The sequence below is a fragment of the Emys orbicularis genome, chromosome 1 (genome assembly GCF_028017835.1).
Source record: "Emys orbicularis isolate rEmyOrb1 chromosome 1, rEmyOrb1.hap1, whole genome shotgun sequence".
Classification (NCBI taxonomy): Eukaryota; Metazoa; Chordata; order Testudines; family Emydidae; genus Emys; species Emys orbicularis.
The window spans coordinates 216,468,859-216,491,049 of NC_088683.1; the positions used below are offsets into that span (position 1 = coordinate 216,468,859).

The 22,191-nt window shown below is 41.2% G+C and overlaps 1 protein-coding gene across 1 annotated transcript in view; it reads left to right on the plus strand.

Annotated features, from left to right (window-relative positions):
* Positions 1 to 22,191, plus strand: part of CFAP47 (cilia and flagella associated protein 47) — a 704,026-nt gene that overhangs the window by 356,116 nt on the left and 325,719 nt on the right. The window contains exons 46-48 of the mRNA XM_065423211.1: positions 11,322 to 11,518; positions 13,802 to 13,945; positions 16,849 to 17,022. Coding sequence (XP_065279283.1) covers positions 11,322 to 11,518; positions 13,802 to 13,945; positions 16,849 to 17,022 — 515 coding nt within the window. The remainder of the gene's footprint in view (positions 1 to 11,321; positions 11,519 to 13,801; positions 13,946 to 16,848; positions 17,023 to 22,191) is intronic.

Sequence of the window (22,191 nt, forward strand, 5' to 3'; positions counted from 1 at the left end):
GAAGAATATGCGGGAGCCACGGGGAAGTGGCCCAGGGAATTAGAGCAGCAGCGCAACTTAGATAAAGGGACACAGCGACAGCTGCTATCTACAAGGTCCCTGGGCTGGGACCCGGAGTAGTGGGCGGGCCCAGGTCCCCTCCAACCCCCCCATTAGTTGCTGGGGGAAGTGGCCTGGACTTTGAGGCATCCCAGAAGGGGGCTAAACTGTAGTGGTCCAGCTGAAGAGCTGGGCGAAGATACTGCGTCCAGGGAAGGAGCCTGGAGGACTGCTCTATTCCGGAGCAGGGACAAACTGACAGAGGGTCTGTGATTTGGCCGGAGGGCTGAGTCAGCGAAGACCACCACAAACGGGTAGAGAGAGAGTGCAGGCACATGCACTCGGCCAGGGGGTGCTCGTGAGAGGTGAGTGCAACCCCTTGCAGGGAGCAACATCCTATAGTTAACCAAAAATATTTAACCAAAGCCTTCCTCTTCATCCTCTCTGCCCTATTTTTTAGGAGTTCTGTTGAAAACAAGTTAGATCCAAATATCAGATTAGGTCTTGCAGATCAATCTATTATGCAAAAAACCCCTAACAAATTATTGAGGCATTTCTAAGTAAAAGTCACATAACAGAACTTCAGATAAGAGGAACAGGAGGAGGTAAGGGAGAATCGAGGTAGGGATGTCTCTGAGGATCTGGGTTTCCTGCAGTCAGCTGTTGAGGACCAAGTCTGAAGGGCCCAAGATTTATTGTGTGACCTTATCTCATTTCTTTCCCCAAACTCCTACGCTATGTAAATGAGACTCAAGTGGGGGTGGCTCAGAGAACAAATAGTGGCTGAAATTATCTGATTTTGAGGTGCCTTCTTTTTTGGATGCCCAGCTTTTGACTCAATTTGGGCATAATTTTCAGAGGTGTAGAGCACCAACAACTTCAGTTCAAGTTAGTGGGAACTATTTTTGCCCAGCACTTCTGCAAAGCAAAAGGTGGCCACGCACAATCATGAGGTATCTTCATCCAATGAAGATGTTTCTAGTGACATCCCCCAGTAATCTATTTTTGGCCCAGTGTTATTAAATATCTTCATCAGTGGTCTAAAAGAAAATATAAAAACATTGCTGGTGAATTTTGAAGTTGACAAAAATTAACGAAGTAATAAGGATGGGTCAGTTCTACAGAGTAACTTGGATTGCTTGGTCAGTTGGGATCTCTTGAACAATATGCATTTTAATATAGCTAGTGCAAGATCGTATCTCTAGGATCAAAGAATGTAGATCATACTTACAGGAGGGGGTCTGTATTTTGTAAAGCAATATCTCTGAAGGGAACTTAATGGTCATGGTGGATAATCAACTGATATAGCTTGAAGTATGATGTGGTAGCTAAGAAAGAAAATGCAATCCTTGGATGTATAAATGGGAATATTGAGTAGAAATAGGAAGGTGATATTACCACTGTATATGGCATTACTGAAACCATTACTGGAATACTATGTTCAGTTCTGTTGTCTATACTTCACAAAGGAGGTTGATGAAAAGAGTTACAAGAATGATTTGAGGTCTGACAAATCTGCCTTGCAGCGAGAGACTAAAGAAGAAGAGAACATGGCAACAAGTAGAAACTCTGTAATCCTGTGCAGAGATTTATTATAAGAGAATTAAAAAAACACAGTGAAGTTGAGGTGAAGTCAATGCATAATTTAAAAAGAAAGAATAGAATGAATAATGTGCATGGGTAGAAAAAAAGAACATAGCTCGTCTGTTAAATGGAAATTGGTGTCAGTACATCTGGTGGGGCAGCCTATGTAACTCATGATCTTGCCCAGGATTACCAAAAACTCAAAGATGCTATTCTAGTTCACTAGGGAAATCTCACACCCACTTTTCCCCAAATAAAATAAAATCTGCTTGTTTCTGAGAGGAGAATTGTTAGTCCAGAGACCAATTTGTGCAGTAGCCTAGATACTACAGAACCTATGCTAGTGCTGTCTGAAACCTGAATACTAAATGAGTCCTCAGAATGCAGAACTAATAGTATTTGGGCAATTCACCAAGTTATTCCTTCAGGTGGAAGGGATGGGGTCTGTAGGCACTGGAATGTAACACTGGCAGTGGCTTTGAGCAATTGAAGTAGAAATGCGCACAAAAGCTTGATAGGTAGAGATGGATACGTTTTGATATTTGATGGATCACAGGTACTTTAGCTTACTAAAATGCTTCACAGAGTATGTTTTTGTTCCATTTTGGTCCAAACTCTCTTGAACACAGTCACTTACCTTCAAAGAACTTGAACTTGCACTCCTAGCATAGACAAAAGCCTTTTGCATTCCATGGAATAGGTGCCAGCATTTAAAGTACAGGGTCACATGTGAAATAAGCAAAGGATAGCAACGGGGTAAGGTTAGATACTGTTCGGTAGTATCTATATAATAAGACTCTGAGAATATCATTTGGTATGTCACACTGAAGCCTAAAATGTCTGGGTCTGTATGAAGTGATGGAAACAGCTACAAGCATGATTGAGAGCTCTTTTTGTTCAGAATATCACCAGGTTGAGTCATCATTGGGATTTGTAGTCTGTTACCATCCAGTTTTTAAGTTCTCAGCCATTTTGACTTTACCAATTACACCTTGTGGTATACAGCTACAGTAAGGCACATATCTGTGTCACACCGAGTCCAAGACTAACTCAGCCAATGATCACCCTTACAGTACAGATAATGTGGATGCAACCATTTCATTGAGTGTAGGGGAGAGACACAGGGCCGGCTCTAACTTTTTTGCTGCCCCAAGCAAAAAAAAAAAAGAGTGCCGCCCTCCATAGCGACGCCATAACACACACCCTCAGCACCGCGACGCCACACCCCCCCCCACGGAGTGCCGCACCGCCGAACACCCCCAGCCCCCCGCGGCGCTCCGCCGAACCACCCCCCCCGCGGAGCGCCGCCGAACACCACCACCCCCCCCGCGGAGCGCCCCGCCGCGCTGCCGAACCCTCCCGCCGCCACACACACCTCCTCCCGAGCGCCGCACCACCAAACACCCCCACTGCCGAGCCGCGCTGCCGCGAGTGCCGCCACACACACACCCCGCGGAGCGCCGCTGCCGAATCCCCCCCCCCCCAGCACCCCCAGCCGCCGAAACAAAAACAACCCACCCCCAGCGCCACCCGACCGAACCTCCCCCCCCAAAAAACAAAAAACCCTGAGCACCCCCCGCCACCCCAAGATTGGCCGCCCCTTACCAGGTGCCGCCCCAAGCACGTGCTTGGTCGGCTGGTGCCTGGAGCCGGCCCTGGAGAGATAGCACAGGTGGTCGATTACTTGGTCCAGCTGCCACCTCCCCAAATCAGCACAATTCTCCCAGCACAACCTCCCCTGACACTAATCAACACAACTATCCCCACAACAGAACCAGCCAGGGGCAGTGGAGTGCCACTTAAAGTGGATGGATCATAGATTTGCTCTCCTTTTTCTGCCTGACCTTCATCTTTCCCTCTTGGGCACAACCTCCCTCCCCCCCAAGCAGCCTGGCCCATGATCCCCTGAACCCACTCCCTCCAAATTTGAGTGTTTGGGGTTATTGTGTGCATTGGTCACATAGTCCGCAGAGCTGGGGGCAGGGGAGCGCCCAGGCCATGGCTGGATAAGCTTTTGGCTGGGAACCTGAGTGGTGTTGGGATCTGGTGCACTAGGGTTTCAATGCCATTCACTCAGATTTGGCCCTGCCATCTCTCCATGCAGCCAGGCCAAATCTGAGTGCGTGACATTGAAACCTGACACATGGGTTTGCAGTGCCACTCAGGTTTGGCCTGGCCAAAAAGTGGTGAGGCTATGGTCCAGGTGTCCCTCTTGGCTCTGTGGCCTGTGACCAGCACACACAGTAACTGCAAACACACACAGCCCATTACCACAGCATGCGGCCCTCATTCATCACCTGCACAAATCAATGCAAATCTCCCAGTGCAACCCCATGTAATAGGGCAGTCTGTCCCTTTAAGAACTAGGTGGGCTGGAGAGCAGCTGGTCCTGTGCTGGAGGGAAGCCCAGCAGGCAGGTACTGGGAATCAGCTGATCCAGCTAAACAGCTGATAATAACTGGGTCTGACTCCCAGCTGGAGTATATACATGAGCGCACCATTTCCACGAGGAATACACTCTCCTGTGGCTGCAGCAGAAGGCTGCGAGAGGGCAAGCAGGCCCCACAGACACCAATAGGCTGGGGAAGGTCCAGCCCCCATATCTGCCAGAGGGCCCCACAGCCTCAGTTAAGAACAGGACTATAGGTTTGGTGGTGGTGGTTTCATATTTCCCTTTGTGTGTGTTTTAAAGAATAAACTGAGCTCTGGGAAAAAGAATACAAATGGAACCAGACATGGAATTTTTGTCCCAGGCTGGTGATTAGGTCCACCAGCCTACAAGCCCTACATCCAAATCAACACAACCACCACACACAACATAATCAGTATGCACAATAACCCCCAAAACACAATAGCCCTGCACCACAGCACACATCTCATTCGCTACCTGCACAGTGGTGGACTTGCTTACCTAAGTCAGATGTGCTCCAAGTCCTCCGCACTTCTACTCACGCATCTGATTAAGTGTTTTGTCTCTTTGTCTAGCGTCTTTTATAAAATTGGAAATAAAAACCCAACTAGGCAAATGGAAGAAAAAGCGTTTTACATTTTGAACTACAGAGATGTAAGATGTTTTGTTTTGAACTATTTCCGCATTAAAATTGTCCAGCAGGAGATGGAAGTGCATCTGTGCACTGAAATATAGTGCACTGAAAAATTGTTCTTAAAATGAAAGGCATTGTATTACATCTTGATACCTAATTTAGGTTCTGTATCAAAAACTAATAAAAGAGTTCTATAGCTTCTCCTGACAAGATTTGACAATATAGGCTGCCTGCTGTTATATTTTTAAAGAATGTCCAATAAAAGAGGTTTGATTTTTTTTTTCCCCAGTGAATGGATTAAAAAGTTTTCTGTAGAAATACTGTGAAAAGTATTTGGAGTTATCACCTCTCTTCTGATAAATGTTTTTTACAGTTAATATATTCAGTTTTCTCTGTCTTTGTGTAAAAATCTTACACTGATGCTAAAACAGTTGGTTAGGTTTTATTTTGTTTTGTGTGCAGAGAGCACTTCTGTCCCTCAGTCATAAGTTCCAAAGCTGTGGAAGATGAAGAAAACTGTGACCTTGTTTACTACAGAAATTATTAGCTGGCATTTTCTAGTCTTTTGGCATTGTCTACTTTTAAGCTATCATCACTAGCATTACATTCATTTGTTTCAATGCAATAAATGATAGACTCAACACTCTTATTTGGTTCCGTCAGTGCTGATATCTACTCAAGTGTTTACTGCATTCTTTAGTATTAGTTCTGAGCTCTTTTCCTTGATCTGATTATTCTAAGAGCCTCTAATAAGAACATTGGTGACACATTTGGAGGACTTTATTTTCTGTATTAATTCTCTACTCTTCCTTCTTAAATTTCAGGGGCCTTGTGTCAACCCCCTGGTTCCTCTTGTCACTCTGTTAGGACCAATAACTCAAGAACCCACTTTTTCACTTTGTTGTAAAGTTCTAACTCTGTGCACATATTTTCAAATTATTATTAACTTCTACCCACCGATATCAAATACGTAGTTTGTGCGATTGCCACTTCAATAACACTTTCTCCAATCCACAGCTCTTTCCTTTGCAGATTCATTTTTTTCCTGTTTCCTAAAAGTGGAAATCTGCGTTGGATGACTTATGAAGGAGAAAATCAGTTTATTCACGTGTAAGTGGAGAAATCCGAAAAAAAGACAGTACACTGGGAATGTGGTTTAACTAGGCTGCAACCTTACTAATGTAACACATCGGGGAAACTGTCCAACAATAACTCGTCCAATGCAGGTCTACCTTTCTTCTGTAATCCATGCTACTTGGGGAATGGCTGTCATCAACCTCACCCCACAAACATTTAACCTGCTCTCTAGAATGAGCTGAATTCTGGAAAGGCCCTCCTTAACTTGAAGTTAAGTATATCCCCTTGATTCTAGATGTCTTTGGAGTAATCTACAAATGGTTAAGAACTGAAGTGCCAGATGTTTTACTGTAACCCACTGAGCTCCTTGCTGGCTCCTGGAACAAAGTCTTGAATTCTCTCTTTCTCTCCCCCCCCCAACCCCCCCCAAAAAATAAAAAATATCAACATTGCTGTTGTTAATCCTGGAGTGAAAGAAAGCCAGGTTTATACCAACCCATGCCACAGCAAATGAACTTGGCCAACAACTGCAGAATGTTGACAGCAGTATACACACTGATTGGGTGTGACTCAGCCAGAAGTCTGGCAAGGATTGACCAACTAAAGCCCTGGAAGTATGTCAGGAAGAATCCATACAAATTTAGAAGCCTTGCAATTTTCGCATTATGGTGAATATACCTCGTGCACAGTTGAAATTAGAAATTCTGATAACCCTTTTCTATGACCCAACAGCTAACTCAGTGCATTAAATGGTGTGCAATATAAGCTTTTCTGTCTCAAGCAAGCCTAGAAAGAGGACTTCCCCTCAATTTATGCTAGTCTTCCACAATATACCAAGCAAGCAAATTACCAGTCCCTTATCTGGAACCATGCCATGGAGGTGCAGCCTGGCATCCCTTCCCCTGTGGATGCTAAGGGGCTCAAGCACCGAGGGAGAAAAAATGGGGGTGCTCAGCACCCCCGGGGCTGGCTGGAGCTGCTGCTCTGGTAGCCCTGGGGCTAGCCACCAATCAGCTGTCCAGTAGTTGGCCCTATGCTCCCAGCAGCTCTTCAGCTCTAATGAAACACATTAGGATGTTAATCATTTAGATGTAATCATCCCCAAATGTGAAGGTTTCAAAAGTTGCTGTTCCAAAATTGCAGAATCTGTGCAATACATTCTGTACATTCTTGAGGGCATTATGCATCTTGTAAAATTATATCTAGATACAATGAAAATGCCCTTTGTCCATATTTTATGGCTGTAAAACATGATGTTGAAATAAGCTATTTTATTTTTTTAGAAATTACAATGTGCAAGTGGGTCATAAAATATACATATAGACAGAAAAACACACAGAGAACATATTTAAAGTAAATTTGCCAAGATGAAATCAATATATGATTAAATCCATGTGTAATTATACACATGTTAAAGGAGAGTCCTTACTTCGACTTTTTCAAGAAATTGGTGAAGGCAATTTGACTTGGTTTACAAAAGCATCTATAATTCTCAAAGTTACCAGTGCAGAATACCACACCCCTGCTAAAATCACTCTGGGGAGTTAGTCCCTTCATAAAAAATGTGTTAAACCTTTTTTGTGTGGGGAGAGTGCTACAAATTTCAAATTTAGTCAGGGGTTTCCATTTGGGCCCCCAAACTACAGGGGAAAATCCCCATCTCTTCTACCCTGTTCTTTTCTGTCTTCTCCCAGCCATCAGGGATTGGGGAGCTCCCAGAGCATCCTGCTATCCTACCTCCCACAACCCATGCACACGGTCTCTCCAAAGGAAAAATCCCCACATGGAGAAATCACACCCACTATTGCTGGTGTTTTCTGCTTCTCATTGGGTCCAGGGAGAAGCTTGGGGCCATCATTCACCTCCAGGGAATCATGATGCAGGTCCTGCTGTGAGGAGTTGGCCTGGCTGTTGCCCACCATTCCCACTTTCCTACATGTGCTCTCAACTGCTGCCCTGGTTGCCACTGTTGCGACCCTGTGGATGATTTTCAGCAAGTCTGTGAATTAATTCTTTGCAAAGGCCTTTGTGCTTACTGTAGTGCGAGAGACAGAAAAAGAAGAAAAACATTTTGGTTTGAGAAAATCTTAAATCCTGATTACCTTACTGTATGCATTAAAAGTAGCAATCTGAAGAAGAGAACAACCTTCATATATCTTGGAAGATTTTTAGAAAGTATTTGTTGTAATTTATTTGACTTGACGATTCAATCTCACTTATATCATTTTCTAGGGAGTAAAGTACCTGACCATATGATATAAACATTACACATTTCCTTGCTTTCCCTTTCATTGATCATAGTTATTCAGATTACCTATTCCTGAACTTAAATATCTGCTTTATGCATGTGGAATGAATATTTTATAAAAGCACTGCCCAAACCAAATATTATAAATATTGGGGAGAGATTCTTTTTTATAAAAAATAAATATAATATCCATAAGGCATGCATTTTACCTTTAGGGTATACAAAATGCAACAACCATAGATGGGTCTAGTGCAGTGGTCCCCAAACTATGGGGCACGCCCCCCTGGGAGGGTGCAGAGGAACGTTCGGGGGGAAGGGTGGCAGGGCCCAGGCCAGCCCCCATGGGCGACAGGGAGGGAACACCACCCAGCCCTGCTCTGCTCCCAGCTCCACTCTGGCCTCAGCCCCATCCCCGGCCCCAGCCTCGGCCACCGGTTCCCATCCCCATTCCCGGACACAGCTCTGATACTGACCGTGGCCCCTGGCTCCTGGTCCTGACTGCAGGCCCGCACCCTGCTGCAGCTCCTGGCCCTGACTGTGACCCCGCTCCTGGCTGAGGCCCCAGTGGCAGCGCTGGCCCCACTCCCAATTGTGGCCCTGCTCCCAGCCCCGGCTCCTGACTGTGGCTCTTGGAGGGGCGCGGACCAGGTAACGGGGGGGACGTGAACAAAAAAGTTTGGGGACCATTGGTCTAGTGATTGGCTACTCATGCACCTCTATATTTAAATTAACATTTAAAATGAAGAATTTTAGTTAATAATTTGCTAGATTTTATCCTGACTAATATTGTTGGGCTTCAGTATCTTGTGAAACACTTGAGTGTCCTGACTAAAAATAATAGGAAATAATCTTCCCAGCTCACAGCCTGTGTTAGCAGAATGCATTTCCATAGGGCTTATGAAGGAAGGAATTTATCCCCCGTTGCTGTTGCAGCACATATCAATGGTACATGGGGGGGCTATAGAACCTTATGGAGGATGGTGATAAACTGCCCTCCCCACTGCGTAATAGAACTGAATTGTTCTGGTTAGTCAGGAGTGGACTCTAAATGACCATAGGGGTGCAACAGGGGGAGCAGTATTTACCCCAATAATAAGCTTCTATAATACATAACATTTTAAATTTTCTCTTATTGCTACAAAACATTTTGGAGCTTCCAATTCATACAAAATACACTACAGTATATTGACAATAACTGGACTATGTGAGGACAGACATTCCATCTTACCTTGAAGTACTGCAAGTACTTAAAATATATCACTAATGATTTAGATATGTATATTGGTTTGGATATCCTCTGTGTACTCCCACAAATTGACTGATCAGATAGGGTTACAGTCAAATTTGCAGGAAATATATTTATGAATCAGGTATAAGGAAGGGAGTTTTATTACTTGCATAACTGACAAACCTGGGACATTTTTGTGGAAGATAGCCATTGGGGATAATAACTTAGTGACAAAACAGAAAAAGGGTAATAATTCATAAATTAGCAGGTCATTAATCTTGTCTTTATGAGGGAACAAGCTAATTTATTTCAGAGAAGGTTGAACCTGAGGTGCAATTTATAATCTTTTTGATAGCCTAGTAATGTTGAAAGGCTCGTAATGTAATGCTATATTATTCATCCTTTGAACTTGAGCTATTTTTATGAAATAATGGAGGGTACAGAGAAGAGAAGTATCAACTTTTTGAAACGCAGTAAAGCAACAGGGAAGTATTGGTTTGCTGTTCAATTTTCAGAAATGTGAGAATTGAATAAGTGGGCAATTTTGTGAAAGAGAGCAGCATTGTAAATGAAGATTGATTGCATTTTTAAAACACAATAGTTGCCATTAAAATATCATTTGAAAATAATGTCACACATTGAGCCTGATTGCCTCCTTTCCACAAAGTAACCCAGTGGAGGGGAGAGTGGAGGAGGAAAACATTGTAAGAGTTATTTTCCAAGCTCTTAGCTGAGGTAGGTGGGATGTGTCCTCCCTTGTGGAACAAACTGGGTGGTGGTGTCCTCAAACCCTGTGGATCTCAGTTCCAGCTGTATTGAAGTTCTATGCCTCTGCACTGCTCTACATTCCATGTAGGTCTTTCTGCATTGGTATCTACCCTTGGAAGTCCTCCTGAAGTGGGGTTCTTCAGTATAAAGGGGAACCACAGAGAAGTTATTGTTGCTGCAAGCTGCATTCACTTTTTGTGAATTCCCTGAAGGGCTTGTGGGGGGCTGCTCCTGGGAATAACCATACCTCTTTCTGCTCACAGCCACTATCTTGCCTCACGTCTTCCCCTCCTTTTCTGCACTGGGCCCTCTGCAGAGTTCATGGAGGTGGCTGACCCTTTGCCCTGGATCACAGAAAGAGAGATGTGTAGATTGCAGGGGGAGCGTTAGGGTCAATGGTATCTGCAATATTATAATTATTTTCTATACTGAGTTATGTCCCGACTGGCTTTAACACTGAGCTTAATAAGTTTATGGGGGGGATGATATGATGAAACTGCCTACAATGGCATGTAGCCGGTCTGCAACTGCTAGTAGTAAATATCTCCAAGGGCCGCTGATGGGACACTAGATGGGGAGGGCTCTGAGTTACTCCAGAGAATTCTTTCCCAGGTGTCTGGCTGGAGGGTCTTGCCCACATGCTCACGGTCTAACTGATCACCATATTTGGGATCGGGAAGGAATTTTCCCCTGGTTCAGATTGGCAGAGACCATAGGGTTTTTTTTCCTTCCTCTGCAGCATGGGGCACGAGTCACTTGAAGGTTTAAACTAGTGTAACTGGTGGATTCTCTGTAACTTGAAGTTTTAAACCATCATTTGAGGACTTCAGTAACTCAGCCAGAGGTGATGGGTCTATTACAGGAGTGGGTGGGCGAGGTTCTGTGGCCTGCTGTGTGTCAGATAAGATGATCATGATGGTCACTTCTGGCTTTAAAGTCTGTGTCAGATACTGCTGCATGATAATTGTTGACAAATGTTTTTAAGTCGTAGTCACTATGTATATGGTATCTGTGAAAAGGTTCATATGCAATAAACTTTTCTAAATGTAATAAGTAAATCTTTTAATATATTTTCTCTATGCAGAACAAAAAATTATACAAAATAATGTTATTTGGAAGCGTAAATATATTCAAAAGTTTCTCTCTAGCAAAATTAATTTTGACTATGTATAAATGAAAAGACTTCTGTGATTCCAGAGTTACCTGTGTTATGTTTGTACCGTAGAAAGAATCTCTTTATACAGACTGCATATGTCTCTCCAGATGTTTGTGTGTTAAATATTTTTGGAACACTTTACATAATTATACTTTTTTGTTGTTGTTGTTTTTTTAGATAAGGATACAGCAGTTGAACTTCCTATAAAGTTTACTCCACAATATCCTGGTCGCTATCCCTGCCAGATTCTGCTGCAATCTTTCTATGATAGTCGGGTCTACTTGATTGAGTGTGTGGTGAATACAGACAGTGCTGAGGCTGAGCTTGAATTTGGAACCCCAGCCTATCAGGCCGTGATTCAGGACATACCAATAGTAAGTCCATTTTACAATTAGAAGGTTAAATCAAGATTCAGGATTATTGGATTCAGCCTTTTAAATTAAAATTAACATCCATGTACCATAGAAACCACAAAAGTACTGAAATACTGATGTTATCTTGTTGCCCAAAGTCTAAATGGTATGTAAACATAAAAGAGTTACACATTGTTTTCTGCCCACCTCAATAACTATTTAGTCTGTTATTCCTAATGATTTTTCTTCTGAGACTGACACTTATTAACATAGAGGACATTGCAAGTAGGGGGGAAAAGGTTGGTATGAGTAGTATGAATACTAAATGTAAGATTTCTGGCAGTGGAAGGAAAGCAGAAATCTGAATTAAGGCGCATGATAGCAGAATTAAATATTGTACAGATCGTATTAATGTATTTTGCTCCACAAAAAAGAAGTTGTTTTTAAAAAAATATTATTTAAGAGAAATGTGAGGTTATAAATAATATGTAAGGCTACGATTTAGTCATGGGTATTTTTAGTAAAAATTCACAGTCCGTGACCTGTCCATGACTTATACTATAAATACCCCTGACTAAATCCTGGGGAGAACGCGCTACTGGTGGTGGCAACCTGGGGGGCCACTGCTGGGAGGGGGGCGTGGCCAGTGGCACCAGCTGCCGGGAGCCACTGGAGCAGCGGCTGCTCCCGCTGCCCCAGGGACCGCTGCTCGGGTGGTCCTTGGGGTCAGCCGTACTGGACGCTGCTCGGGCGGTTCCTGGGGCCAGTTGCCCAGGGCCACCCGAGCAGCGGCCGGTAAGGCTGGCTGCGGTGCTGCCTGATTGGCTGGCTGCAGAGCCACTCCAGCGGTGGCCATTGTGGCTGGCCCTGGTGTGAGCCCCACCTGCCGCTGCAGAAGTCACGGAGGTCACTGAAAATCATGGAATCCGTGACTTCTGCAACCTCCATGACAGACACGCAGCCCTAATAATATGTAATGTAGATACATTAGAAAAGTGTATTCAAAAGTTAAATATTTGAAGCATTCAATACTAAGACGCTATCATGTAAGAGAGGGGTACAGTAATTAACATAGTAGATCAGAATAGTCATTAATCTAATCTAATAATTTATCTCCAGCAATGACAGGACCTGATGCTCCAAAAACTGATGCAAGAAATCCCATAGTGCACAATTATGGTGTAAGCCGACAGTCCAAAAAGATATAAGAGAGAGAGAGTCAAAGAGTGAATTTTGAGCTGTAGGGTTGGGTATCTTCTTCAGAGAAGTCATTATCAAGCTTTTTAGGCCATCAGCAGATTGTCTCAAATTAAAAGCTAAAGAGAGAAAATGATGTGGCATAAAACAACAAGAGGAAGACTTAAAGGTTCTATTAGAAGTAAAAATGTTACCTAAGGTTTGCACCAGGAGTTGAGAGTGCTGCACATACCATATTTTGTGTGAGGTGGTCAGGAAGAATAGAGAGTGATAGTATAGAAAAAGTCACACTGAGATCTGATGGGACAAGAAGAGGGGAGGGATCCATGATCAGACGTGAGATCAATAGCTTGTCTGGAGAAGGATAGTATTGTGAAAGCACAGTGAAACACTGAAAGTAACCAAGGAGGTTGTTCTGAAATGATTGGGATCTTTATTTCTGCTCATTTTATTTTCCTTTTTAAAGAATAAATAAGATAATGGATATTAACCTGCTCAGCCTGTCTATTGGCGCTGCTCCTAGAACTGGAGTTACTTTTGTGTGTTGCTGGATAAGGGGTGTGCTGGTTTTAAAGAGGATGAGATTCTGATGTTGTGGAGCATGAGAGAAAAATTTGCAAGAACTCTTCATCTCCCATTGAGCCTCCAACTTGTCAACACACAACTGTTGGTTTTTTCTTTCATACTTTGGGTTCTGCCGCAGGACAGTCTTTCTACTAAATAGTTTAGTCTTCAGCAGATTCAGTATCTGAGTGCATATGGCTATGCACATATTTGGTTAGATTGAGCCCATAATTATAAGTACAATCAAACTTCTTTTATGGTATGAGTATGTAAAACATGAATTTTTAGAGCATTCCTACTAGTACCCACAGTACCAGTATTATTGAACTTATGGTTGAATACATTCAAACTTTTAAAAATATAATCTTTATTTTCCTAAACTCTACTCTGAGTTGGCACTTTTGAAAAAATAAAGATTGTGATCTGATTTGGTGTCCATTCTAAGAATTAATGGATAGAAAGTTAAATGTAGCTGTAATTGCAGGTAAATGTATGTTGTAACTTTAAATGTACCATTTGGATGACATCTATTTTTTTTTTCAGAGTAATATGTCTAATCAGGACTGGAAACTTCAAGCAATCCTAGAGGGACATTGTTTTTATGGCCCTCCTCTCATATATGTGGGTCCAGGTGAAACAACACAGTATCCTCTCATGTTTAAGCCCATTGCTGAGTGTGTCACTCTGGTAAGAGAAAAGAGACATTCAGCCTTTATAAGGTTTGCTGCTACACATGAAACTTGTGCCTGCACTCCAGGAAACCCCTTAAGCAGGTGTTTAACATTAAGCATCTGCTTAAGAGGTTTTCTGAATCAGGATTATTCAGGGCAAGACTTTTTCCTGAGGATGTACATGTAATAAACTGCCTTCAGGGGAGCTTAGGCTAATATTTTGTATGGTCAATTTATCTTTTCTCGTGGTCCTACCCTCTCTCTCTGCCCACAAATTTTAATAAAATTATTAGGTATTCTATACAAATTGAAAACATTCTAATTACAAATATATACAGTGCATTCCAGCCTTTATTTAAATATACATTATTTTATTTATGTAATCAGTAAATTCAGGAAATGCCAGTTTTAAGGTTCTTTAATACCATTGAGCATCCCTCATTGCACATATATGCCATGGGGATTCTACAGGAATGGAGGTTATATTAGTTCATTCATTAATTTCCATTACTAGTTTTGTCATTGCTCATATTGGGGTGGATTCCCAGGCACTCTGTCCCAATGGTAGTTGCCATTCTGGATATTATGAGGTACATACCAGGGTAAGGGCTGTTTCAGCTTTTAACAGGAAGCAGTTTGTACATGCCTGCCTATGCATTACCTGAGCTACTCTGGTGTTTGCCATGCTATACAAAAACACAAATTTACAGTATCACTCTTTTGCCTAGCACAAAATAATTACTCTCTACAAACTACAATAACCTATTCAAATTACTTACTAACATCAGTATAATGTAGTTCACAAATCCAGTAACAAAAATACAAACCCTCCTAAAACCGTTAACAGTCCTAAAGACAAACCTCACCTAAGCTAAAACAACCTAAACTAGGGAATATGGAATTATTCCCTGGGAAAACTGTCATTACACAGACAGCAGAATTAAGATGATTGTGTGGTTGTACTCTATATTTCCTGCTTTATGAGAGTTAGAGTTGGGTATATTTTATCCTTAGCAATTATTAATTATTTTCAACAAGCTTTTTGTATGTTTGAATTATATATTATATTTGAAAAATAATATAGGATATAAGGAGAAGCCACATTTTAAAGGATATGTATGAAGGGTTAGATTTAAGAGTTGAGTATTCCTCCTTAACTCTATATTTTCTAACTTTTGAGTGTTTGGTTTCTCATTCTTAATGCTACACTAATATTATTAATCATTTATTATTTATTTGTTAGGCGCAGATACTGCACAATATTTTTGTTTGGAGTATATAATCTGTCTGTGTGGATAGCCATAGCTCACTCTATTACATTGGTGCAACTTCAATGGCTTCAGTGGAGTTACTTCAGTGTACATGAGAATAGAATTTGGATATGTGATGCAATATATATATCTATAGGTATAAAGCATTTAGTGTGTGTGCACATACTCAGCAGATGTGTATCACATGTAGATCCCTGCACACAACAGGTCAGGCATGAAACACCAGTTCTTTGGAATCTCAGTCTCACAGCAAAATATCCAGAGGTAGGTCACCCACACAAAACCTACATACTCCCACCCAGAGAACAGATTTTGTCAGTTTTGTGGCAAGGTCCTTTCTCTCCAGCCTGGACTCGTTTAATACTTAAGTCAATGGGAGCGTTGTCATTGATTTGAATGGGGATTTCCCCCCAGGTCCTCATTATTATGGAGACTTCCCCAGCAGGTCCCTGCTCTCTCAATACTCTTATAACTCTAATTCTCTGTTAGTATAGTATTGATGTATCTGCTCTTTATCTTTCCTACCTGAATGAGGATCCCCAAAATGGAGTTTGCTTATGAAAGAAAGCTGTGGATGCTGGAGTTCAGTAGATAGTTCTGATGCTGATTGCGTTTTCTTCTTCTTTCTTCTAAAGTTATAAACCACAGGAATTCGTCCCAAGCCTTCCAGACTGTATCATTAAATAAGTTGATGGTTTTCAGAAGTGTCTTCATTTTTTTTTAAACAGTCTGACAAAATCATTCCCTTTGGGGCCAAACTCCACTGACAGTCAATTTTAGCAAGATGCAAAGTTTCTTCTTCCTAGGCCATTGATTTAAATCTGATCAGAATTTAAACAGCTAAAAATTGTGAGTTGCAAACAGGTCAGCTTCAGCCTTGTTACTTAATGGTTTTAAGATTTCACTGTTTTAGTTTCATCCATAAATGTGTTTCTGTAGTTATCATTCAAAGAGGGAATAAAATTCATAGGTTTTGAGGGTGGATATTAATGATCTTAGTTCTCATTTTGTAGTTTCCCAAAATGTTAATAGAATTCTATTATTCTGATCAATGCAGTGGGCAAAGCTACTAGGCAAAGTTATTCTGTGAAAACCAGCAATAATGTTGAAGTACAAGATACAAAAACTACACAGGCAAATTTTATTTGTAATTTATTGTGTATGAGGATTCATATAATAGATAAAAGAAAAAGTTAATGTTGTCTCTTTCTTGTGTATGGTAAATAAAAAGTTTAGTACCAAGAGCCACCTCCTGTGCAGGATTCTGCTGGATGAGTACTGCTGGAACAAAGTACCTTTCTTTTCCAGTTTTTCACGTTAATTAGGAATAGTGATGGCTCAGAAAATATTTTCTTGGAAGGTATATTTCTTTGCTGAGTAAACAAGTGTGTAATCAATATACATGAGGCACTGTACTGCTAACTCTGTAATATAGAAAAATTAGAAATAAAAGTCAGTCTTCCTTAAGTTTGTCTTCATTAATTCAGCAGAAGTGTTTACATATATGCTGGAAAGTAAACAGGCAACACCTCCCTGCAAGCTTGTTTCACTACCTGGACTCAAGATTAATTAGGTTAAGGGAGTTTGTCTGGCAGCCATGCAAGACTCACGCAGTGCTGAAATGTCTTCTTTTTTTCCTTTGTCACAGGGCAAGCTTATTCTACAAAATGAAACAGATGGCACTGAACACATCTTTGGCCTTAAGGGAATAGGGAGGAAACCTCTTGCACTGGATCATATCGTAATAAACTGTCAAGTGAGACAAATTACTCAGAAGGTCCTAATGGTGCCCAATTATACAAAGAACAAGTTGACATACAAGGTAAAGTTGTGGAATGTTAGAATACATGTATCTTTGTCAAAGAGGATGCAAATTATGGCGTGAAAATAACATAGTAAGAATATTGTCTTAGTTCCTACTTATTAACTTTCATTTGGCAGTAAGAAATTGTTTCTATATCGAATAGGATTTAGCTTGTTATTAGTATAGTTGATGTTTCCATAGGAAGGAATTCTTTTTACTCTAGTGCATGATTTATTATACATTTCATGAAGAAAGATTTAATTGTTTCTTACTATTAAATAATTTAATACTTTTGTTTTTCACTCTTTTCACTCAGTATACTTTACAAGTGGATTGAGATAAGCCTGTTTCCATATGTAAAATTAATTACTGCAATTTTTGTAAGTCTTGCTAACATGAGTATCTTGTAAAGGGGTTCTGTGTCTAGAGCTTAGAAATCCCAGTATTCCAAACCAGTGAATACTCAGAAAGTTAGGTTTTAGCCAAAATGACATTTTAACCCTGGCTTCAATTAGGCGTATATGTATTATTTAATATAAATTTTCTATTAATATACAAATATTATATTTGTTAAAAGAAAGCTATTTAGGTTGCATCATCAAGTGCTTGTAAGTAAGGAAATGCCAGATTTACAGTTGCCTATGGAAGCCTAATTCTGCCCTCATGCTCTAAACAATGGAGGTCTAAGAGCTCCTTAAAAACTCACCAGATTCTTTCATAATGCAAAGTGGTAAGCAATGTACATAGCAATAGGTATCTTCTCCCCATATAATGTGTCTAGAATGGTAAATTGTCTGTACACTATTAGAGGCAAGTCCTGTACCCTTTGTGGATATATAGGACTCCCAAGTAGCAGAACCAGTGGCTTCCTGCATGCCAATAGGCAGGAGATGGCTGAGGATTTGGGGCAGGACCAGAGGACCACCTCTTTCCTTCCCAGTCACAGAGAAGGTTTTCTAATATTATTCAGGGAAGATTTGGACTTAGTGAATAAAAACCACCAAGAGCTCTTTTGTGGCTTTTAAAGCTGAGCAGAAAGGGTTGTGGAACTGGGGGTGGGGTGAGCAGAGATGCGGGGAGGGTATTGTAGCGCAGCCCGTGTGCAACACTTGGCAGAGGGATTCTATCTGCGGAATGTTGAGGCAGGAAAATGGACTCTCAGAATGAATAGGATACTTCACCTGGGAGCTTCTATTACAGTTTTTTGGAAATCTAGCATGTGCTTTGCTAGTGCTGGCCTCAGGCAACTGGCCCGTATATGGTTGAGTGAGACCCCAAATAGTCCCCTGCCTCATTAACCCCTTCCCTCTGCCTTGATGTACGTATCATCATGGGCTGCATTGTCATTCCCATTGTGGTCAAGAATTGCTGAAGCACCGAGATTCTGTCTGCCATATGTGCAAGAGGGAGAAGAAGCTCCTTGGTCGCTCTCCCACCCTTGTGGTGTAGGGTAGCTGGAATTGGACCCTAAGTATACAGTAGTGTTACCATTGTTTAGGTGGATCTTGCTATACTGCATACATGAAAGAGGATTTCATTTCTGCACACACACAATCTGTTTCCCACTCTAGACTGTACATTTATACTATCATAATCAACAAAGATGATACCTGGACCAATGGATGAGCAAGTTTATTTCATTCTTCAGTGCAGGAGAAATACTTCAACACTAGTTATTTACTCTTCCACTTCTGCTTTGACATCCTCTGTTGATGGGATTTCTCCAGGTTGAAACCATTAGATACAATGGAGCAGAACAAACCAAAGCTTGTAGTGCAGGTGAAAATGTTTTACCATTGCTGGGGTAGAATTATGTTAATAGCATTATGGTATCATGCTCCAAAAATTACACATCACTGGAAAAAGTGTCCTGTACCATTTTGGGTAGCTACTGTACATCAGCATGATGCTACTTCTAAATAGTAGGGTAAATTTATTTTCCTTAAGTCCATGTTTTATCTGTGTGGTTTTTAATTATTAAAGGAATATTTGCATTTATTCAATATAATATACCATAGAATGGGACTTGCCTTATACTCAGGTTTCATTTGACTCACTGTTCAGGACACAAAACAACATAAGAAATAAAATCCTTGGGCTTTAGGAGCTTCCACATTTTTCTTTTCAACCTCTTCATGCAAGCTTGTGGTGTAACAGATATGGCATTTTCCTACAATATCCTTGAAAAAAAATACTAAATTAAATTTAAATATTTTGGGGGTCCATTGCTTATGTATTATTGTGGACAGATATTGTATGTAACCTCTTTAGGGGGGAGATGTGATGTAAGTGCTATATTGAACAATGCGTTAGTCAAGAATCAACTTTTGGAACAACACATATGAAGTGGAATCCTGGGTAATATCTAAGGGGAGGTGAATGCAAATTCCCCACCTACGATTATGCAAAACCCCAGCCCTTTGAAGCTACTTCCTGAGGAGTGGGCCTTTGTCTGTTGCATCACCTGTTTCATGAGGCCATGATCAAAGGCAAAGCTGTATAAAGGAAAGAATGAACAATTCAGGGTTGTTCTGAATCTGGGACAGCTATGAACTTATAACCTGGTGAAAAACTCGTTGTGGGTTTTGAAGGACTGACGCCTATCAGAGTCCAAGGTTGGAGCTGGGGTGATCTCTGGTAGGTTTTAGCATGCACATAGGTTCTTCTATTGTTTTTAATATATTTTCTCTGCAATTCATTCACTTTAAGAATAAATGTGCTTCTTTATAAAGGGCTGTGTGGTAAATTGTAACTGCTGGCAATTACAGCTGTTCATAGCCTTTGGCAAGAAAGCTAACCACAGATGCTGGAGTATTTGGCAGTCTGGTATTGCTGGGGATATCACAGTATAGAACTGTGCAGCCTGGAAAAACTACAGTCCGCAGGGAGAGAGACCTGGGTCTCTGCCCAGGAGAGGTGATGGCTGAGGAGCCGGGAACCTAGAGTGAGTGCCCTTGGGGGACCACATACAGAAGAACCTCAGAGTTATGAACACCAGAGTTACGAACTGACCAGTTAACCACACACCTCATTTGGAACCAGAAATACACAATCAGGCAGCAGCAGAGCCAAAAAAAAATTAATAAAAAGTCAGAGGTTCTACGGTACAAGGAATACTGGTGTAGTTGCCCTGAACTGTGACACCCCTTGGCCCAGTTACCTACGTCTCTGGGTTTGGAGAAGCAGACTGCCCTGATCTGCAGCATGTTATCTGTGACTCTGTGTGTATCAGATTCTCCCTCTTGGGCAGCTGTTGACAGCCCATTCAGCCCTCATCCCCATCCCACCCTTTCTTACATAGACCAGCATCTTTAAGATTGTAGTATCCCCTTTATTCCTAGGCCCAGGATGGGGAAGAGTAAATGTTGCATGTTTTGTTGGAGCCAGGCTAGGGGTATTACCCAATTAATGGCTTTCCCGTTTTCCCAAAAGAACCTTGATATTCTCTGATAGTACTTTATCTTTGGCATGGTTTCATTTCCTGTTGGTTTCCACCTTTGATTTAATTCTATGCAGCTAGGCAAGATAATATCACATAGGGAAACTGAGGTGCACATGATATTTCTAAAAAATTATATAGTTAATTCTCCACAACAATGCAGTGCAGGTTAGGTGTGAGGTTCTTAATACTGAGATGTACCAGTAGTTGGGAAACCATAATAATTTACAGTTACGTTGATAAAGATTTTACTGCCCAGTTAGCACTTAGAAATTAGGTAATTTTGTCTTGAGGAGTGTAAATCAGCATCAGTGTTCCATTTTTCATAATTAGATATATTAAATCATTAATTTAATAGAAATGTAATGTAATTAAAAAGTTAATTACATTGTTCGTATGTTCCCCAGCTTCCGAATAATCACTATGTATCTCTGAATTGTGCAGCCTAAACATAGGTGATAGGACAAGGGTTAAATAGAATGAGATCAATAAAAGTTCCCTTTTTTCCCCCTAAGTCAGGCAAACAAATCCTCTTCCTTCTGAAACTTGAATGACAGAGTGTTTTTCCTTCACTTGACAGGTGAGAATATTATTCATATCTGGAGCAGGAATACATGTTCTAGTCTACATCTATGATTTAAACGCCTATGTACCCACCAATCCAAATCAAGGTTGTGATTTTCAAAGCCACTGAAGTGAGTTAAATGCCCAGATCCTATTAAAATTCAGTGAGAGTTGTGTGCCTGACTCACTCAAGCACCTTTGAAAATCCCACCTTAAGTAAAGGTGTGTATTTTAATTACATACCTACCTACAAAGCTTCCAATGACAAAAAAGACAATGCAAACACTCTTATTTAAAGTTATTTTAAACTTGAATACAGTGTGTGATGTATTTTCCACTGTTAAAAGTACTGATGTATCTTAGGCAGGTCTTTGTCTTATGCAGCACAGTAGATCAAAATTATGCAGCAGGGAGTTCAGAAGTATGTGATGTCCCCCGCCCCCCTCGCTCACACACACACACACACACACACACACACACACACACACACACACACACACACACACACACACACACACACACTCCTATGTGCCACTCTAATCAGTATAGTGTTCTTTCCATCATTTATTTATTTCGCTATTCAGTTTATTTTATACTTTCAGCATGATGCAAATTTTTGTATTGATGAGTAACTACAGTGTAGAAGTTGCAGGACAATGATTTTGGCATCTGGGTATGGGTAATTTAGGGCTTTAGGCATTCAAAAAGGCATGGGGACCTGGTATTTAGTATCTTGAAGGAGATTAAGGCTTTTGGTAATGAGCTCCTATTTAACCACTTGCTAACTTGGGCAGGGGCAGAAGTCACTTCAGATTTGGGGAAGGGAAGTTTGAATTCTTCATTCCCTACCCACTAGCTCTTCACAGCCCATCAAGGACCTTCACAGTTCTGTTCTTTTGTATTTATCCACACTCTTCTTTTTTTATCCCTTCTACTCTGCCAGTATTGACAATCTCCTACTTCTTCTTCTTGCTTGCTCTTCCTACAAATCTCTTTGTATGTTCTTCTTCATTACCCCCTTATGAATAGAATGTCCTCCATTAACTGATTTGCAAAGTTAATATCTTTATGCTATTCATGGCCCCAGGTGCTACTGTATTATATATATTTATTAATTCTGCACAGAGCCCTGACCATAGGATTTACCATCCAATTAACATATTTATATTGACTTTGAAGGACAC